The sequence below is a fragment of the Labeo rohita genome, chromosome 21 (genome assembly GCF_022985175.1).
Source record: "Labeo rohita strain BAU-BD-2019 chromosome 21, IGBB_LRoh.1.0, whole genome shotgun sequence".
Taxonomy (NCBI): domain Eukaryota; kingdom Metazoa; phylum Chordata; class Actinopteri; order Cypriniformes; family Cyprinidae; genus Labeo; species Labeo rohita.
Genome location: NC_066889.1, coordinates 22218410 through 22241532, shown reverse-complemented (window position 1 = coordinate 22241532; position 23123 = coordinate 22218410). Strand labels below are relative to the sequence as shown.

Genomic DNA, 23123 nt, shown 5'->3' with positions numbered 1-23123 from the left:
ATACACTGCCATTTAATAGTATGAGGTCTTTTTTTATTTTTTAAGAAATGAATCAATTCTTAAATTATATTACAATAAGAATAAATGTTTCTTGAGCACCAAATCAGCATATCAGAGTGATTACTGAATAATTCAGTGACTCTAAAGACTGGAGTAATGGCTGCTGAATGAATTAAAATATATTTTTACATTTTTAAAATACATTAAAACAGAAAGTAGTTATTTTAATTTATAATAATATTTCACAATATTATTATTTTACTGTTTTTTTAAATAAATGCACATTGGGGAGCATACAAGACTTGACCCTAAACTTTTGAATGGTGGGGTAAAAATCTCATATATGTGACCCTGGACCACAAAACCAGTCATAAGGGTCAATTTTCTGAAAGTGAGATTTATACAGCATCCTAAAGCTGAATAATAAGCTTTCCAGTGATGTATGGTTTGTTAGGATAGGACAATTTTTGGCTGAGATACAACTATTTGAAAAATCTGGAATCTGAGGATTAAAAAAAAAAATCTAAATATTGAGAAAATCGCCTTTAAAGTTGTCCAAATGAAGTTCTTAGCAATGCATACTACTAAAAATTAAGTTTTGATATATTTATGGTAGTAAATTTACAAAATATCCTAACGGAACATGATCTTTACTTAATATCCTAATGATTTTTGGCATAAAAGAAAAATCGATAATTTTGACCCATTTACAAATATACCCGTGCTACTTACGATTGGTTTTGTGGACCAGGATCACATATTACATTCAGAGCTGGGTAGATTACTTACAAATTGTAATCCGATACTGATTCCAAATTACATAACAAAAATTGTAGTTAGAAACATAATCACACATTTTAGCTAATAAACTCAGATTACTTTTAGATTACTTTTAATCTAACTTGTTTATCACATTGATTTAAATAGGATAATCTTGTGACATATTGACATAAAAATACAAAAGATAAAAAAATATTCCATTTGTTGTTTTTAACAACATTAAGTGCATTAAACATTATATTATGTTAAGGTTCCCCAAAATGGTGTTTGTGAAGGAACTGCAGGGGATTTATGAGTTTAATGAAAAGCTAATAATGAATTAAATAATAAAAAATAGTAAATTAAAATAAATCATTTTAAAACCTACTTACAAAAATGAAATATTTTATTTGTTTACATGCATGTCATGTGACCATTAACCAGCATCAGAGAACCAACGAACATGCAAATATGATACTTAATTATTAAAATATTTATTTTAAAATCTCAAGGGTACTTCAAGTAAATATGTGACCCTGGACCACAAAACCAATCTTAATTAGAACAGGTATATTTGTAGCAATAGGCAAAAATACATTGTATTGGTCAAAATTATTGATTTTTCTTTTATGCCAAAAATCATTAGGATGTTATGTAAAATACATGTTCCATGAAGATATATTGTAAACTTTCTACCGTAAATATATTAAAACTTAATTTTTGATTAGTAATATGCATTGCTAAGAACTTCATTTGGACCACTCTAAAGGCAAAAATTGTTGTATCTAGGCCAAATATTGTCCTATACTAACAAACCATACATCAAAGGAAAGCTTATTTATTCAGATTTCAATTAAAAAAAACTGACCCTTATGACTGGTTTTGTGGTCCAGGGTCACATAGTTGATGCAATGTTGAAACACTTCTTAAACCTGAAATGATTTTTGTAAACCCAGTGGTCAAATGCTGTGTCGCCCTCTGACTAATGTCTGACCTTTGTGTGAATGTCCACAAAGCTTGAAGACTTTCTGGATGTATATAAGCAGTAGGCTATTTTAGACAGGAACATTTAAAAGATGGAAAAGGGAGATTATCCCTTTAGGGAATTAGGGAGAATCAACTAATTATGAATCATTTTTAATAATTAAATGTAATCACTCACTACCCAGCTCTGATTACACTATCACTGAATGGTCAGTCTGCATTCTCTGGTCAAAAATGTGTGTATAATGATCACTAAAATGTATAATCGAACATTGTGCCAGACATGCGCTTTCCAACACAGCTGTTCTATACATCTCATGTATTGCTCTGCAACTGTTTTGCACTCATATCAAGAACAGCTATTTATCAAATTGTCAATTTGGTCAGCAGCAATGATGGGTACAAACACTTCGCTCTGCCAGTTCTGTCCTTGGCTTGGCTTGAGCTTGCACCCCAGACCACCAGAAGCTCAATAATAAGCTTTTTTATAAAATGCCACCTTGCATTTTTCCCCTGGCATGGGAGGAGAGCACCCGGCTAACCTCCATTAAAGAGAAGGTCCAGAGAACTGGCACCAGACACACCTGAGCTGCTTTATGATCCTGTTAGTGTGCTGTGCACACACTCACAGGTTCATATTCTCCAAAAACAGACTGTGAAGGACCAGCAGTGGCTGGAATAATCCTGTGAATAGACTCCTTAATTTACAGTGCTCTATGTGCGAGCAAACCGCTAATATTCAGAATTAAATCATTAAAATTCAGCTATTGTATCATCTGCTCTTGAAACAGTAAATTAAACTAAGCCTGGAAGCTTCACCTCAATTCTAATTAAATTACCGTGTCTGAACTGTACTGTACATTTTTAATTTATTAAACAAGAACATTAAGTTGCACCACCAAGAAATGACCGGTACTTTATTTAAGAACAAATTAACCAATTAGCAAACTATTTCTCTAGCTAAACACTGAAACACTGGCCATATATGTATATATAAGTGCAAGTGATGCAATGCTAAATTTCTTCAAATCTGTTCCGATGAAGAAACGAACTCATCTACATCTTGGATGGCTTGAAGGTGAGCAGTGCAGTCTGACAAATCAGATTTAGCAAAGCAAAAATTATCATTATTAAAATGGCAATTTACTGAAAATGTGTTCATCCTTAGGTTATCCAAGATGTGGATGAGATTGTTTCTTTATCAGAACAGATTTGGAGAAATTTAGCATTACATCACTTGCTCATCAATGGATCTACTGACTGCAGTGAAAATGTGCCATCAGAATACAGAATCCAAACAGCTGATACAAGCATCTGTAATCCACAAGTAATCCACATGACTCCAGTCCATCAGTTAACATCTTGTGAAGTGAAAAACTGCATGCTTGTAATAATCCTTGTTTTGTAATAATCCATCCTTAAGACATTTTAACTTCAAACCATTACTTCTGGCCAAAAATACAAGCTGCCTATCCAGTCTTGCCTGAATCAGGAGAGATGAAAATGCACAGATAAAGCACCATTTACATGAAAAACATCCCAAAACACTTCTAAAAAATATGTTGGTGGAATTTGATGAGATATGACAACAGATATGGATTTTTTTCCCACTAAAAAGGCATTATTATGGATTATAGACTCATATTTTGGCCAGAAGTGACAAAGTTAAAACGCCTTACTTGTGGACTTGTTTCTTACAAATATACAGTTTTCACTTCACAAGTTGATGGACTGGAGTCATGTGAATTACTTGTGGATCATTGTGATGTTTTTATCAGCAATTTGGACTCTCATTCTGACGGCACCCATTCACTGCAATGGATCCATTGCTGTGCAAGTGACGCAAAAACGTCCCAGAACACTTCAAAAAAATTTGTTGGTGGATTTTGATGAGATATGACAAAAGGTATGGACTTTTCCACTAAAAAAAAGTTAAAATGGCTTACTGTTGGATTTGTTTCTTACAAATATGCAGCTTTCATTTCACAAGCCGACTGACTGGAGTCATGTGAATTACTTGTGAATCATCGTGATGTTTTTCTCAGCAGTTTGGACTCTCATTCTGATGGCACCCATTCACTGCATTGGTGTGCAAGTGATGTAATGCTAAATTTCTCCAAATCTCTTCCGATGAAGAAACAAACTCATCTACATCTTGGATGGCTTGAGGGTGAGCAGTGCAGTCTGACAAATCAGATTTAGCAAAGCAAAAATTATCATTATTAAAACAACAATTTGCTGAAAATGCATTCATCCTTAGGTTATTCAAGATGTAGAGGAGTTTGTTTATTCACTGGAACAGATTTGGAGAAATTTAGCATTACATCACTTGCTCATCATCACTGCAGTGAATGGGTGCCGTCAGAATGAGAGTCCAAACAGCTGATACAAGCATCTGCAAGTAATCCACATGACTCCAGTCCATCAGTTAACATCTTGTTGAAAGCTGCATGTTTGTAATAAACATATCCATCCTAAAGACATTTTAACTTTAAACCATTACTTCTGGCCAAAAATACAAACTGCCTATCCAAAACATTTATCTCGCTTGAATCAGGAGAGATGAAAATGCACAGATCAAGCACCATTTACATGAAAAAGAACACTTCAAAAATATGTTGGTGGATTTTGATGAGATATGACAACAGGTACTAAAAACACTGGACTAAAAACACTAAAAAAAAAAAAAAGTTAAAATGCCTTATTGGTGGATTTGTTTCTTACAAATATGCAGCTTTCATTTCAGAAGCTGATTAACTGGAGTCATGTGAATTATTTGTGGTTCATTGTGATGTTTTTATTAGCAATTCTGACGGCACCCATTCACTGCAATGGATCCATTGGTGTGCAAGTAAAGCAATGCTAAATTTATCCAAATCTGTTCCGATGAAGAAACAAACGCATCTATATTTTGGATGGCTTGAGGGTGAGCAGTGCAGTCTGACAAATCAGATTTAGCAAAGCAAAAATGATCTTGAAAATTTATATTCCAAACCACCGATTCATACAGGAATGAACTAGCTTTCCATTACATTACCATCACCCTCTCTCACTCACCCTGTGACACTGCTGCTGGCCGAGCTGTCTGTAATCTGCGAACTTGTGATCCACTTTGTCTCGCCCACAACTGTGCGGGCATGCGGCAGTCGCCCGACATCCTTCACCGTCATCATCAGGTGGTGTGAAGACTTCAGCACTCTTACGGCCTCATCGTGTGGGATGCTGAGGAAACTCCGGCCATTAACCTCCAGGATCTGATCCCCGACCTGTGGAGATGATGGAGCACAGAGAGGAGAAGGTGGGTGGGCCGGTGGTGGCAGAGCAGGACAGGAGGTAAAGGGGGGTTGTGATGATGAGGTCGGAGACGGGGCAGTCTGGACATCCAGAAGACGAGTATGGTAAGAGTGGTGTGGTCAGGTCAAATTTGTGGAACAGCAGAGGAGGTTATGATGAGGTAAACAGAAAGTAAAAATTGTGATGACTGACTGAAAAGAACGCACCCATAGACAAACACTTTAAATATTCATGCCCAACTTATAAAGAGAATACAAAAAGAGCACAAGTAAAATACATTATGAAGAACTTGCACAAAATATGCCTTCTTCAAAATAATAGTTTTTGCTATTGTTAACCAAAACTATAACATTTTTAATTCACTAAAATCCAATAGTATTATTTTATATGAAATAATATATAACAGAATATTAATATACACTACCAGTCAAAAGTCTTTGAACAGTAAGATTTTTATAGTTTTTTTCTTTTTAAGAAGTCACTTCTGCTCACCAAGCCTGGATTTATTTATTCCAAAGTACAGCAAGAACAGTAATGTTGTGAAATATTTTCACAATTTAAAATAACTGCTTTCTAAACGAATATATTTAAAATGCTATTTATTCATGTGATCAAAGCTACATTTTCAGCATCATTACTCCAGTCTTCAATGACCCTTCAGAAATCGTTTTAATATGCTGATTTGCTGTTCAAAAAACATATTATTAGTAGTAGTATCATTATTTAAAACATTTTCTTTAGGATTCTTTGATGAATAGAAGATACAAAGATTAGCATTTATCTGAAATAAAAAGCTTTTGTAACATTATACACTGTACCATTCAAAAGCTTTTTTTTGGAAAGAAATGATAGAAATGAATTCTTCTATTTAGCAAGGATGCTTTAAATTGATCAAAAGACATTTGTAATGTTACAAAAGTTTTCTATTTCAGATAAATGCTGTTCTTCTGAATTTTATATTCATCAAAGAAACCTTAAATAATTCTACTCAGCTGTTTTCAACATAATACAAAATAATAATTGTTTTTTTTTAGCAGCAAATCAGAATATTAGAATAATTTCTGAAGGATCAGGTGACTGGAGTAATGATGCTAAAAATTCAGTTTTGAAATCACAGGAATGAATTACATTTTCAAATATATTCAAATAGAAAACAGTTATTTTAAACAGTAAAAATATTTCATAATTTTACTGATTTTGCTGTATTCGATTCAAATACATGCAGGCTTGGTGAGCAGGCGAGACATCTTTAAAAAACATTAAAAATCTTACTGTTCAAAAACTTTTGACTGGTAGTGTATAAAGCAACACAATGTTGCTTTAAAAATGTAATGTCTGACTTTGACAAAAACTATCTGATTTATAAAGGATAGAACAATTACAAAATGTCAATAAATAAATAAAAAATAAATAAAATAAAACAAAACAAAAATAATCTCATGATATCCAACCTGCCTTTAGAGAGCAAAATGGTAATAATGAATTGAACAATTAATGAAAATTAATCTGTAATAATGCAGCTGTTTTTTTTTTTTTTTAAATTGCATTAAACATATTTTATCCTACATATTAATAATTAAATGTACTATACTTAAAATACACATTGTAAAATCATTCTTTTTTTTCCCTCTCTTAAAACCATTTAAATAAATCTACCTTCCTTGCCTTAAATCTACAAACTGTATAAAAATATTGTATTTCAGTCTACCACATGCCACTGAAAAAGATTCAATTTAGTCTTTTTCAGTGGCATATAGTCCTGGTTTTACTGTAAATGTAATACTTCTTAAATCAATCGCTTCATTTCTCAGCATTGGATGAGAAGCTTAACAGATGCCAAAAAACAGACATGCTGTAGCTTTAGTTCAGTCCTGTGTTACAAACGTGGTACATTTCTTCTGGATGGTTCTGACAGTCCCCTCATCTCATCCATTCATCCTCCCACTCGTTGATCTACTCTTTATCTTTTTCCCATGCTCCTTCTGCTTGTCACTCATTTATCTCACTCATTGTTTCTTCTTTTGTCAGCCCGACTCCGAGTAAAATATTTCTATTTTGAAGCTCTGACTGTGGGATTAACTCGTCACAACAGCAAACCGGCTCCATTTCTCTTTATCTTGCTCTCTTTCTGTTTTCATCACTATCTCTCAGTTTCATCCTAGCTCTCTTTATGGATCAATACCCGGCCTGCCCCTCTGTCCGCCCAAAGACGCTTGAGGGTAATTAAAGAGGCTTTGGAGTAATCATGAAATTAATAAATTATGGTGTTGATCAATTTGGACGCAAAACAGCTTTGTTTTCCCAAAGAACACAAGAGAGGTATTTGAAATCAATGCGGCAGATACGAGCTCTTGCTTTCCCAAGCGAAACAGCCGATCATTAGCTCAGGTTTATCTCCTGGCATTTCTTTTCAGTGTTGCACTCCAGAGTGTTCAAACGCTGTGAGATACCAGATATGCTTATTACAGAAAACACATCAAACCATCGAGGAATGTGAGAGAGAACTCTTGAAAAGACTTTAAAGGTACAGATCACCAAAAATTAAAGTCGGAACAAACATGCATAACCTTATTTTTCTTCTGAAAAAATTGAAACGAGAGATTCTCAAAAATGTCCACACTGCTTTTATTTCTTTTACAACTAAACAGTGCTATAAATGCCTGCAAAAAGGACATCAGATGCAAAATTCAGTTTTGCATGTAAATGTGTCTTATTCTTGTGACACACCCACCCTACAACAATAAAAATTCAATCACTACTTTTTTAAAAAAGCCCCCAAAAACGTCTCTATTATCAAGTTGTTTTGATTTTCTGAGCAGTATGATGTCATACTGCTCAAGCCCCGCCCACGACCGCTGACAGACTGTCCCGTATTAGCATATTTCTGCCCTCAGCCAATTATACGCCGTCTTTCGATATTAAAGTGAACATAAGAGTCTTCATTTTCTCCCGACATCAGAGCCACTGATGACTCAGTGGATTAGTTTTGTTTTTCATGGTAACGCGCCACTGAATACACAAAAAAAAAACAGAAGAGAGGGGTGGGGTGAGCAGAGCTCATTAGCATTTAAAGAGACATGCACTGAAACAGGTCGCTGAAAACAGAGCTGTTTTTGACAAAGTAAAAAGGGTGTTTTATACAACCATTGAGGAATTTGCAAAAGTATGTTGCAGACATTTCAGAAAAACCTTAAAGAATTATACCATTATACAATGTGGATAATGGCCATTCAACCTGAAATACAATGCACAAGTATTATGGACTAGTGTTAATTAAAACAAAATCTGAAACTATTAATATTTGTTGCCGGTAATCACAATAAAGATGAAATGAAATTAAATATATATATCAGATGAAAAAAAAAATCAGAAATGTAGGATGGCCAACTAACTCAAATAAAACGACTGAAGTTAAAGTACTAAAACTACTGCAGTCCTAAAAAAATAAAATAAAGCTATTACACTAAATAGCTAATAAAAAGATATTACAAATAATAAAAATAACAATAAAAATAATAATAATACAACTAACAAAAGCAAGATGTTTAATTTAGATTTAGTACTAAAACAAAATCTAAGTTTAACTAAAAAAAATGTAAAAAATAAAACAAAATAAAATATTAAATAAACAGATAAATAAATAAAAAAAGATAAAATAAAATATAAATATGTATTCAAATGTAAATCAAAAAGACCTAGAAATACAGTTAAGGTCAAAAGTTTACATACACCTTGCAGAATCTATAACATGCTAAATGTTTTACAAAAATAAGAGGGATCATACAAAATGCATGTTATTTTTTATTTAGTACTGACCTGAATAAGATATTTCACATAAAATACATTTACATATAGTCTATAAGAGAAAATTGATGAATTTAAAAAAAAACGACTCTTTGCATACGCTTGCATAAAGAGCAGGGGGGGATTCTTTAGATTCTGAAGGGCAATACTAAATGAAAAAAAAAATATATATTTAGGCAAAATAAGAAAAATGTACACATCTCCATTCTGTTCAAAAGTTTTCACCCCCGGCTCTTAATACATTGTTTTTCTTTCTAGAGCATCAACAAAAAACCAACAAATTTGTGGGTCCTGAAGGATTTTTCTGAAGAACAGCAGGCAGTTTAACTGTTCAAGACAAAACAAGGGACTCATGAACAACTATCACTAAAAAAAAAAAAAAAACAGCTGTGGATCATTCAGGTAACAACATTAAGAATCAAGCGTATGTAAACTTTTGAAAGGGGTCATTTTTATAAATTCAACTATTATTTTCTTATGTGGCCTATATGTAAACATCTATTATATGAAATATCTTATTCAGGTCGGTACTAACTAAAAAAAACATGCATTTTGTATGATTCCTCTTATTTTGGTAAAATAATTAACAATTTAATTCTGCATGTATAAATTTTGACCTCAACTGTATAAACTCTGACAGAAAGTATCCATCTATCTATGTTTTTAATATATATATATATATATATATATATATATATTTTAAATATATCCACCTGGCATTTAATCTCCTCTGAACTCCTCTACATAATCTGTCCTAAACTGTCATCACACGGGGAGTATTATCATGAAAGGATAAAGATGAATAATCCTCATGTTAACCTCTCTCCATCTTCTTTTCCCATTTAACTGCATTCTGCACTCCCTGTAAGTAAAGGAATGACAGCATTTTGTAGCCTCAAAGCAACCAGCAGTCATTCGTTTTCAACGAGCGCCGCTGAGTTTCAACACCACAAGAGACAACTCAATGCAAATGAGCAGCGACGTGATGCTGCGACTACCAATGGGAGTACACACAGTCGACTAGAAAGTTGAGCAGTCGACAAGAAGCCAACAGCACAGACCGGGAGGCCTCCAGGGATTCCATCGCTGTCAGTGCGAAGGCCCTTGAGAGCAAAAGAGGAAAACGCTTGGCATTTGAAAGAGCGCCTGCCCTGACCATGGCATCCCTGACATTTCTCGTTTTCCTGCTTCTCTATAGTGATGGAAGAGGAAGATGATGGAAGAGAAGACGGATGAGAAATCCGCTTGGCTGCTTGTTTTCCCCAAATGGCTCCAATATCTGGTCAGCAATCAGAAACGTATGCAAATGCACACAGCAATCACGCTTTGTTACAAATCCAAGTCTGTGAGAGCAATAACATCTGCTCTACTGTTACGTCAAACGTCGGAGCATAGTGCATCACTCATTCTTCATTTAGCAAAGTAGTTTAGAGGTTGCAGCAGTAAAATACGAGACTATAAATTTCTATCTTTACACATACTCGCTTTGTCACCAGCAAGGTTGCTGCTGTGTGTTTTTAAGTTTGTTATTTTAATACTACTTTCAAAAGAACTTTAAATTGCTTTAGACAGACATGGGGAAAGCTATTTGTTAGCATTCCCATTCATCTCACTGGCAGTTGTTTTGTTTCTTGTGCTTCATGAAAACCCAGAAACATTTTTTGAGCTATTTACCTCGTAAATCTCTTGCGAATGATCAATTTGGAAATGCAGAGTAAGAGAATCCATAAAAAAGCTATGACATCGAATGCAGCAGGCAGGTAAAAATATAACTGTAAAAAATAATGTTCAAATATAATACTGTTTAAAAAGCACATGCTTTTATGAGCCTTCCACCAAAATCAGGCACTGGTCTGGTAAAATAAATAAATAAATCAAGCAAGCAAGCTTTCCAAAAAAGTAAGAGAAATAAATATAATTGGATATTTTTAACAATCATAAAAATCACCTGTGACACTATATTATTTATATATTCTGTTCTATATATATAATTTTTTCTATATTATATATTTTTTCTTTATGCTATTTTTAATGATGTATGCCAAGAAATAGATTGATTTTGAAACTAAACTAATACAAATATACAATAAAATAAATATTAGTCACTAAATTTACTTAAAAAAAAGAAAAATAATGTATTGAATGATGGATTCTAAGAAATAGATTACTTTTGAAACTACAAAAATCGAATCAAAACAAAAATTAGAATAAAAAATGCTATTGCTAAGTTTTTCTAATTTTAAAATGAAAATTATCTGAAGATATTTTTTATCTGAAGATATTTTTATATTTATTTTATAATTTGTACATAGACAACTTTATTTTATGCTATTTTGAACAATGTATTCCAAGAAATAGATTGATTTTGAAACTAAGATACAAAGACACAATAAAATAAATATTAGTCAAGTGTCACTGAATTTACCTGAAAGTAAAAAAAATAAATAAATTAAAAAAAAAAAAACGTAGTGAATGATGGATTCTAAGAAATAGATTACTTTTGAAACTATAAAAACTGAATCAAATCAAAACAAAAAACAAAATAAAAAAGCCAGAATACATTTTATTTTTAAATAAAAATGATCTTAATTATCTTAAGATATTTTGATATTTTCAACATCAATCTCCAAATTCGACCATGAAGCACGCTATTTTATTTATATATTCTATATATATTCTATAATTTTTATAGACAACTCTATTTGATGCTATTTTGAATATATTCCATGAAATAGATTGATTTTGAAACTAAAGTAATAAATTAAAGATACAATAAATTAAGTATTAGTGAAGTGTCACTGAATTGACTTGAAATCAAATAAAAATAAATAAATAAAATTTATCATGTAGCAAATGATGGGTTCTAAGAAATACATTACCTTTAAAACTAAAAATATTAAATCAAAACAAAATAATAAACAAAATAAATAAAATAAAAATGCGAGAATACATTATTTTTTTATCTGAATTATCTGAAGATTTTTTGATACTTCAAACATCAATCATCAAATTTGACCATGAAACACTATACATATATTATATATATTTTATATAAACAACTCCTTAATGCTATTTTAAATAATGTATTGCAAAAATAGACTAATTTTGAAACTAAACTAAAATATGCAAAAATACAATAAAATAAATATTAGTCAAGTGTCACTGAATTTGGCTGAAAGTAAAAAATAATAATAATAAAAAAAATAAATAAATAAATAAGACAAAACAAAAAATAAACATTAAAAAATTAAATAAAAAGATGTCAGAATAAATAGTTACTTTTTATTCTGAATATTCTGAAAATATTTTGATATTTTCAACATCAGTCATCAAATTCGACCATGAAACACACTACATTATTTATTTATATATACATAAAAATAATTATTTATACGTATTTATACTTATTATATATACACTTCTTTACGCTATATGAATGATGTATTCCAAGAAATAGATTGATGAAACTAAACTAAAACAATGCAAAGATACAATAAAATACATTTTAGTCAAGTGTCACTGAATTTACTTCAAAGTAAAAAAAAAAAAAAAGTATCATGTAGCAAAGTATGGATTCTAAGAAATAATTACTTTTGAAAATATTAAAAATTCAAATAAAATCTAAACAAAAAAATACAATGAATAAAATAAAAAATTGCCAAAATACATTTCTACTTTATTTTCTTTAATAAAGATTTTGAAATATCTTAAGATCTTTTGTTATTTTCAACATCAATCATCAAGTTCGACCATGAAACACACTATATTATTAATATATTCTCTCTCTAAATTAAAAAAAAAAAAAAAAAAAAAAAGTACAAAAGCGGTCACTGGGATGCTACCTTTCAAAAGCTAGTGATCTGTACACTTTAAATGCTAATATGTACCTTTAAGGTACAGTAATAAGTACAAAGCATTTTTACAAATTTTTACATTTTCAAAGCATACAACTTTTGTACTTTTTTCTCTATAGTTTTTCAACCACAGTTTTTAGTTTAGCTTTCTTTTATTATTTCACATGAGGTTATAAAACAATCTATAATTTTTGCCTTACCCTGTTGTAGTATTTAATGATAAATATGGTCACTCTGATAAGGAATTCACCTTTTTGTCTTTCAGTCGGTCTTGTCATCATTCTTTTATACTGGTTTTAATCATTGTTTCTGTCCTTCGTACTCTCCATTTTTCTTTCTGCCATTCTCTAATGAACGGTCATGCTCTGAATACAGATAAAGTGGTGCTTACCCCATCCCTTCATTCATTCATCATTGTACTTAATGGCTGTTTAAGACATATGGCTACACCAAGAGTACTTAAAGTTTGAGCAATACTAACTCACAATGACAGAAGCAGCCATACAGACAGACCCGCCCAGAGTCCAGAGCCTTCTTCCGTGAAACTACCATATTTGTCAATCACACAGAGGCGTGACCACTTCAAAATGGATTACAAATGTGCAAAAGTAGTCACGTTCACAGTCTAAAAGGCTTTTATTAGTCCGGAGGGATTTTTCTTATGATGAACAGCCTCCTCTTCTGAAAGACTGCCTATGGGTATCAGTCTGTGGATATGGCTATGTGCTTCCTGGTTAAGGTAGAAAAAGATCAAAAGAGTTGAAGACTTGCAACTGAAAATGTCCCCAAATATCACAGTGAAAGTGTACGAGTGCCCTGAGCAAAAGTTTTCACAGCAAATGACTTTCTTCTCAACTCCTCAAGGACCAAGTGAATTGGCTTTATGTGACGCGGGGTGGACAGCTGAATAGAGAAGGAACCGGCACTCAATATGACTGATAAGAATCACGACAGCTTCAAAAAGTAAGAGCTATAAAATATTATTAAGGTGAAAAGCACGTCGGGCAAAGGTGAAGGGACATCTGACTGCAGATCACAGACGTTCAAGAATTCTGTGTCATTTGCAAGTACAAGAAAGCACGACTTTACAAGAGTCTCTGAGGTCCTGTGATTATTTTCAAGGAATCTGTCAGGTAGGCTTATATTAATTTCACATTCCTGCATTTACCATTTAAAGAATGTTCAGATCTCAGCAAGTTTCATTGAATTTACTTGACAGTTAAAAAAAAGCAATTTATCAGGAAGCGAATGATAGATTCTAAAAAAATAATATAAAATAAAATTAAATAAATGAAAAATAAAATTACATAATATTAGTCAGGTTTCACAAAATTCATTCGACAGTTTTTAGAAAAATACAATTTATCAGGAAGGGAATGGTGTATATGTTATTTTAAAAATATTTAAAAAATAAAATAAAATAAAAATGAAATAAAAATATGATCAATGGAATAAAATAAAAACTTGAAAAATAAAATAAATAAAATTTAGCCAGGTTTCACTGAATTTACTTGACAGGTTAAGAAAAATGCAGTTTATCAGAAAGGGAAAAATATTATACAATAAAACAAATCCGAAAAATAAAATAAATAAATAAATAAATACAATCTAGTTTTTGCAATTTATCAGGAAGGGAATGCTGGATATGTCCTGTTTAAAATAAAATAAAATAAAATAAACAGATATGAAAAATAAAATAAATAAAACGTAGTCAGGTTTCACTGAATTTACTTGACACTTTAAGAAGAATGCAATTCATCTTGATAGGTTAAGACAAATGCAATTTATTAGGACCAGAATAATGGATATGTTATGTTAAAAAATAATAATAATAAAATTTAATTAAATTTTAAAATATGAAAAAATAAAATAAATACAATTTAGTCAGGTTTCACTGAATTTACTTGACAGTTTAAGAAAAATGCAATTTATCGGGAAGGAAACAGCGGATATATTCTGTTTAAAAAATAATAAAATAAAATAAAACAAACATATATGGAAAATAAAAATGTTAAAAATAAATAAAATAAAATAAAAATAATAAAATAAAATTTAGTCGGGTTTTAACTGAATTTACTTGACAGTTTAAGAAAAATACAATTTTGTGTTAAAAATAAAATAAAATAAAATATAAATTTAGTCAGGTTTCACTGAATTTACTTTAAGAAAAATGCAATTTATCAAGAAGGGAATAGTAGATGTGTTATATTAAAAATATCAGATAAAATAAAAATATGAGCAATAAAATAAAATAAAAACCTGAAAAATAAATGAATACAATTTTGTCAGGTTTCACAGAATTTACTTAACAGGTTAACTAAACTAAACGAATAAGAAAAATAATAAAGTAAATGTCTATGTGAGAGAGAGCAAAAGGCAGAGAAAAAAAACAGCGTCTGGTTTGTTGAATTAAAAAAAAACTTCAAAGTAACTGTGTCTGAACCTCAGTCCTCAGGTTGACAATATCAGCTAATGGAGCAGCTGAGATTCACAAAAACCCAGTTCAATAAATGAAGTCCTAAAAAGGGTTTATCCTATTTATGGATTTTAGTAATTTGACCATTACAAACTACAACAGCGCTCCCGGTAAAGTGTCTTACCATCCTGCAGCCAAGAAGTGCCTTAATTGTATTGCTCATTATCCACTTACTACAGTTACAAAAGAGCAGCCCAAAGTGAGACTGCAATAAACCAAGCGCAAAAAGACAAACAAACAAGACATATACATACAAATAAAAGAAGAACACCGCAGAAAGGCACTTCCAAGATAGGGAGAAGACAAAAACAGAGGCAGAAATAGAGGCTAAGGCTTCAGTGAATGCACACTGATTAACTCCAGCTCTTCTGAGGTCAGTAGGGGTTTTGTGCGCTGTAACGCTGAGGCTGAGAGACCGCTCAGTGCGCAAGAACATTATTCCATCCAATTAAAACTCTACAAGCTGCATCCGCCTCGAAGACCTCTAGCATTCTACATCTCCGGTTCAACCTCTGAAACACCAGGTTTGGAGATAAAGATACAGGCATGGAGTGAGATAAGAAAACAGATATTGTTTGCAAACAAGTGCTGGTGTTGCCTTTGGAAGAAGAAAGTGCTACTGCGGTCATAATCATTTCAGAGATAGGACTAAATTCATCCATCACGACTGTCCTGAGTGTGATAAGCACTTTCCTCTATGGCAGTGTGGAATAAAAACAGATATTTTGGAAGAAAGTCCAAACAACAGTGGACCCCACTGACTTTTAGTATTCAGGATAGACAAAAATAACTTTTCAAAGACATTTTTCACAAAGTCTTATTTTGCGCTCCACAGAAGAAAGAAATGAATGCAGGTTTGGACATTTTTCAGAAGCCTTTTTTCCCCAATAAGAGTGGGTGTCACAAAATGCTATTGCTGTTGCGAATGTCAGACTGGATAAAGGGTTTGCACAGTTACTCGGATGCGCGGCCATACTGGCGATACTGGGATGTAAACAACAGCATGGATTGCACAGTTAATGTACTATATGTTGTCCTGCTAATTTATGCTGTCTAAACCATGGAAAAAATGTGTGAAAGCTGCTAAATCATATAAAGAAGGACTTAGTAAGCAGGAAAGTGTGCAGTATTTTGACAAACTAAAGTAAACAGGTGGTAAAGATACGTACAAGCAGTATTAATTAAGATATTAGCCTACCTGACTGGAAATAGTAAGAACAAAGACGATGTTGTCAAGATTCTTGCCGTGGATATCCTGGTTCAGTTTGGCCAACCACAAACGCCTTTTGTTGACAGTTTTTTGCACTCTTCTCCTTTATTTGTCATATCTTTTGGCAGTCTATAGTACTCCAAATGTTTTTCCCTGTCCGACCGATTAGTACAGCCCAAAACATGACAATAATTGATCACTTTCAGCAGTAATAATCAGCAAAATATGCATGTTTCGTTCGCGTAAGTGGCATTGTTTATATTAAGTGCAGCCAATATGACCATTTGATGACTCGTTGTGAAAACACAGCTTTACAGTGGAGTGAGCTGAAGCAATAATCAAACAAGCTGTCCTAGATTATTCTCATACATAAGGGAGTGAGATTAATTTCAGTTAGAGCTGTCATGATTCCTTGATTCAATTCGAGTACTCGATTTAAAAAAAAAAAAAACGTGTGAAGTAACGGTTTAGGCTAGAAGGGATACAGCTCTGGCTACTGGGCATGCGCACATTAATCGAACGTAATTTTTGTCACACTGTACAACAATAATACTGTTTTTGTATTATAATAAGGGCTAAGTTAAGGATTGGGATAGGTGTAGACGTTAATAAAACACAATCTAATAGGTAGAACAATTAATTTCATTGTTAGTTTCCGGTCGGCAGAACACCGGAAGTGGCGCAGTCCACGGACGAGAATATTAGACTGTTTTTCAAGGCTGCATGATATATTAAACCCATTTAAAATCATATTAAAGCATAATGCTATTGTAAATTCACAACAGTACGATTCAGTTAAACAAATATATGCGATGCGGGTTTAATATATGCGCTTAATTATTTATATGCGTGTAGGTTACTTACATGCGTCTCTTTTCAGAAATGGTGCTCCACACTCCATCTCTGCATACTGCTGTAAGATTGGGTTTTATTATGGTTATCTGGGGACGCAACGTGCGCCATTTAATCAGATTTGTAAGGTAAATCATTAATAAACCTACGCAAACACATGAGAATACATCGGTTTCTTTATAAACATGCTAATATGCAAATACTGTTCATCGCGAATTTAAAATAAAAGCTCAAACCCTTACTCTGGGTTTATACATTTTGATGTCCACATATTCAAGAAATTACAGTGGCTGTAGCATTTCTGTCGTAAAGCTATTGCCGAATGTTAAATATTAAGTGGACATTTAAATGAAATGTTGTTTAGTCAATATTAAACAAGGATTAGATTATGCAGTGAATTGTAAAAACAATCATCAGGCCGTTGGCACCACCTACTGTCATTTTTTTTATAATGCTTAATGTACATTAGTTCTCTTGTTTATAATACATTATGAATTTTAACTGTTTTGTTTAATAAAACCACGATTACTTGTTTTTGATACTTTAATTATTATTCCCTCATTGCTACTGTATATGCGTTTCAAGTAATTTCAAAGCCTATTGTTCACTTAGGTCTATTTTTATTGCCACAGGAAAAAAAAAAAACTCAATTAATTGTCAGAACAATTAACTGATTACTCGATTACTAAAATAATCGTTAGTGACAGAACTAATTTCAGTGAATCAGTTCATTGGGACATGTAAATGAACTTGTCAGTTGCATTGCTGTCTATGGGTCAGAAAGCTCTCAGATTTCATAAAAAATTTCTTAATTTGTGTTCTGAAGATGAACGAAGGTCTTACAATTTTGAATGACATAAGGGTGATTTTTGGGTGAACTATCCCTTTAAACCCCAACACTGCATAAAGTATGTTAACATCAGAATCTGTCTCTGCTATCAAACGCCACATACTGGCAGTCACTTTGTGATTTCTGATTTGAAAGTCTCCAAGTTAGAAATTCTGGCTTTTGCAGTTGAATGGAACACAGCATTAATATTTATGAAGTCCGGTAATTCCAAGATGGATCGCTTCTGCTTTGAACAAAAAGGGATTTGTTGCCAATACCAATTTATACCTCTTTTCACACAGGTTAGTATATATGGGGCTGCACATATTGAAGGCAACCTCTCTACAGACCCCCTGGCCTTACATCCATCTCAAGAGACCTGTTAGGAAATAGATGTTTCATCCACCTGGTTCCATTGATCTGTGCATTTGTGTTTTTCTACTTGTGTGTGTCTATATTGGGGTGTGAGGTCAGGGGTTCATCTGCTGCTAAAACTATAACAACACAATCACTCTGAGTGCCGGGCTATTTGGATGAAAGCTATTTTTTTCCACTCTGGAGTGGTGGCTCACACTTATGGGGGCTTACCTGCTCATTTCACAACGACAGTTCATAGCGACCATGGCAGTCATGCTACAAAACAGACAGAAATACACCATAAAAGCAGACTACACTGCACACACAATGCTATCATTTTTCATGTTGATTTATTGGCTGTCTAAAGATACTTTCAAAGAAAGAAATGAAATGCTTTGGTGAACTACGCCTATAAAAGTACTATTCAAAAGTTTGTTAATGTTTTTAATGTTTCTTAGAATTGCAAGATATAAACTCACAATTCCGTCTTTTTTTCTCAGAATTTCGAGTTTGTATCTCGCAAATCTGACTATTTCTAGCAAATGCAAAATATAAACTTGCAATTCTGAATTTTTTCTCAGAATTTCGAGATATAAATTCCAATTCAGAGGGGACAAAGACTGATATTTCTCAGAATTATGAGTTATTACAATTCTGACTTTGCTCACAACTGTGTTATAAAGTCAGAACTGCGAGATATAAACTTGCAGTTCTGAGAAAAAAAGTCACTACTGTGGAATATAAACGTGCAATTCAGTTTATATCTCGCTATTCTGACTTTATTTTCCAGAATTACGCATTATCTCGGAATTCTGACTTTTTTCTTCGAATTGCAAATTTAAATCTCGCAATTCTTAAGTTTTTTTTTCTTGCAAGTGCGAGTTTTTATCTCGCAATTCTGACTTTATTTCTCAGAACTGTGATTTTTTTTGTCAGAATTATGAGTTTTTATGTTGCAATTCTGAATTTCTCAGAATTGCAAGTTTAAATCTCGCAATTAAGTTTTTTATTCTCGCAATTGCGAGTTTTTATCTTGCAATTCTGACTTTATTTCTCAAAATTATGAGCTATCTCGCAATTCTGATTTTATTTCTCAGAATTGTAACTTAATTTCTCAGAATTAAATGTTTTATCTCACAATTCAGACTTTTTTTTTTTATCAGAATTGCGAGTTTTTATCTTGCAATTCTGACTTTATTTTTCAAAACTCTGACTTTATTTCTCAGAATGAGTTCTCACAATTCTGACTTCATTTTTTAGAATGGTGACTTCATTTCTGAGAATTACAAGTTTTTATTTCCAAATCCTGACTTCATTTCTCAGAATTGTGACTTCATTTCTGAGAATTACGAGTCAATATATTCTGACTTAGCTCGCAAGTGTGTTATAAAGTCAGAACTGCGAGATATAAACTTGCAATTCTGAGGAAAAAAGTCAGAATTGAGAGTTTAAATCTCGCTATTCTGACTTTATTTTCCAGAATTACGCATTTTTATGACAAAATTGTGACTATATTTCTCAGAATTATGAGTTATCTCGCAATCCTGAGTTTTTTTTTCTTGCAATTGGGAGTTTTTTTTATCTTGCAATTCTGACTTTATTTCTCAGAACTGTAACTTAATTTCTCAGAATTATGAGTTTATCTGGATTTTTATTTCACAATTCTAACTTTTTTCTCAGAAATGCAAGTTTAAATCTCGCAATTCTGAATTTTTTCCTCGCAATTGCGAGTTACTCCATTTCACAGAATTGCGACTTTATGTATCAGAATTGTGACTATTTCTCAGAAGTTTTTATCTCACAAATCAGAATTATTTTTCTCAGAACTTAAATTTTAAATCTTTAAATTTTAAAAATGTAATATATAAAGTAAAAAATAAAGTCAGAATTGTGAGATAAAGTCACAATTACCTTTTTAATGTTTGTTTTCTTTGTGGCAGAAACTGGCTTCCATAGAAAGCAGTTTTGTAAAAACCATGATCTTATTTTCCAGGATTATTTGATAAATACAAAGTTCAAAAGAACAGCATTTATTTTAGAAAGAAATCTTTTGTAACATTACAAAGTAAATGTCTTTACTGCTACATTTGATCAAACTGTGTCAGCTAAATAAAAGCATAACATTTCTTTCAAAATAAAATACTGGCCCCAAACTTTTAAATGTTAATGTTGCTTTTCATACAGTATATGTGCCATGATAAACGTGTGTGAATTTGCTTTCATGTTTGTGATTCGCACAGCATCAGTGAGGCATTGTAAACACAGCTTCCTGCCAAACCGCTGCCCAGAAATCCATCTCACATCTCTCTTCTGAACAGACATATGGCCTGAAGATAAAACATCCAACACTTTCTCCAACTCTCTCTCTCTCGCTCCATGAGCATATCTGGATTGCCCTCCTTTCAAACTGCCATCTCCTCTCAATCCCATCATGAATCTAAAGGCTGGGCACAAAGCGAACTGCCAGCCTGAAAAGAGCTTAAAACTTTCCCTGACACCACATAATAATGATATTCACCTCAAATTGTGGCAAAAAAACGAACAATGGAATAAACACAGGATGTCTGGGCATATTATTCAACAGAAGAATGGCTGGAGAAAAATCATAGGCATTTCACAGTGGACTCCAATATTTCTTTCTCCTTCTTTCATGCACAAACACACTTGAGGGGAGTGCTAAAATCAAAGCGGGGAGAGGTAAAGCCAGCTGGACACTTTGGACAGAATTTACAAACATGTTTTATCAATCAACAAACCAGCAGGTTTATGGGAGGCCTGTCAGACAGTGGGCAAAGGAGGAACAGTGTATGTTAGTAGGGGCTTTGCATTGACTTGTTTTGTTTTTACACTGAGCTAATGATTATTAGATATTCTAACCCCTAACCTAACCCAAACAACACAAAAACCTTTTTGCATTTTCATGAAGTCTGTTTACAAAGCTGTTTTCCTCACAGGCCCCATTGGCTGCTGCTCACAATGTGGGCAAAACCTGATACAAAAGACTGAAAGCAACAAAGAAAACCTTAAATATTTCAACAGAGAAAATCAAAATTAACATGTCAAAGAGCTGTGGAACAATTAGTGCATGGAATGAGAGAGAAAAAGGGAGTATGACATACTGTCCACAATGAGACAGTTAGAGGTCACCGTATGACAAACTAAGCAAAAAGCAATAAAAATAGATCAGATGAAAGGATGTGGGTGAAATAGGAATAAATTGTACCTTGAGTGCTCCACACTCTGCTGCGGAGCCTCTGTCTACACCTGTGATATAGATACCCAGAGAGTATTCAGCCCCTCCGCGAATCATGAGACCCAGAGAACGACCGTCATCCAGCACCAAATTCACCTGTGAAGAGGAAGAGATTGTTTGAATAATAGCAAATTATATAAAAAACGAATAGTTTACTTTTCAAAATGAAAATTCTGTCAGTAATTACTCATCCTCTTGACATTACAAACCTGTAAGACCTTCATTTTCAGAACACAAATTAAGATATTTTTGATGAAATAAAAGCTTTCTGACCCTGCATAGACAGCAATGCAACTGACACGTTCAAGGCCCAAAAAGGTAGTAAGGACCAGTGTTGGGCATTAGTTGGGTAGTACTACTTTAACTATATTATAACTATTATAATATTTCTCAGTAGCGTGGTGGTAGCGCTGCTGTTTTCTGAATTTTCTTGATCAAGTAGAGCGGTAACATCAACAAAAGCTACATTATCCAAAGCATCAAATCAGAAATAAAACTGCTAAGGACCACTGATCCTGGATCAGTATCCACTGCCACTAAACCTTGCAACTCCATTGGCCCCTCAAACTGTCGGTCAAACCTCATTATTCCCTCCCGCCTCTCTCTTGAATGAAGTGTGGTGCGCAGTTTGGAGCATCTCAGCTTGTTTGCAGTCTGAAGGTAAATCAAGAATTGTTGATTGAATAAGTAGAGTGTTTTCTTTACACAAGAAACACTATATTTATAAAGACTGTTTTTTGTATTGGAGGAGTGGAGAAGAGTGTCTTAGTCTACCATTTGTTGACGAGTTACAGCCAAATAGCTTGTGTGAAGCACTGAATCTTTTATTATATGATAATTTGGGCAAATAACTGAAAAATCTCAGCGCCGTCATAACGACAGAAAACTATTTAACCTGCAAGCTCATGAAAGCATAAATGCGATACAAGTACTATCTCTGATGTGGTGGTAATGATGGGATAAAAACATTCGCTGTTCAAAAACTTATTTGAACTTGATTTTGGTGAAATGTTAATAATATACATTTATATTAGGGCTGTCAAATGATTAATCACGATTAATTGCATACAAAATAAAAGTTTGCCTAATGTGTATGTATATATAAATACAAACACATTTATGTATATATTTAAAATATTTACAAGCATATGCATTTATTATAATTTTTATATAATTTATATTATATATGTACAAATAAAAATATTTTGTACATAACCTATTTCTCTTAAATATATACATTAATTTATGTATTTATATATACATAATAATTACACACAGTAATTTATTTTGTATGCGATTAATCGCAATTAATTGTTTGACCGCCATAATTTATAAACATACATTATATACATACAATACATTTATATGGTAACACTATTCAATAAGATTTCATTAGTTAATGTTAGCTAATGTTTTAACTAACAAGAGCAAACAATGAACAATACATTACC

At 32.6% G+C, this 23123-nt stretch overlaps 1 protein-coding gene across 2 annotated transcripts in view; it reads right to left on the bottom strand.

The window, feature by feature from the left end:
• The window catches only part of whrna (whirlin a), a 115398-nt gene that overhangs the window by 34245 nt on the left and 58030 nt on the right, over positions 1-23123 (bottom strand). For both annotated transcript variants that reach the window (XM_051093523.1, XM_051093524.1), the window contains exons 4-5: positions 21643-21768; positions 4801-5009 (exon numbers count right to left, since the gene is read on the bottom strand). In XM_051093523.1, the coding sequence (XP_050949480.1) occupies positions 4801-5009; positions 21643-21768 (335 nt within the window). The remainder of the gene's footprint in view (positions 1-4800; positions 5010-21642; positions 21769-23123) is intronic.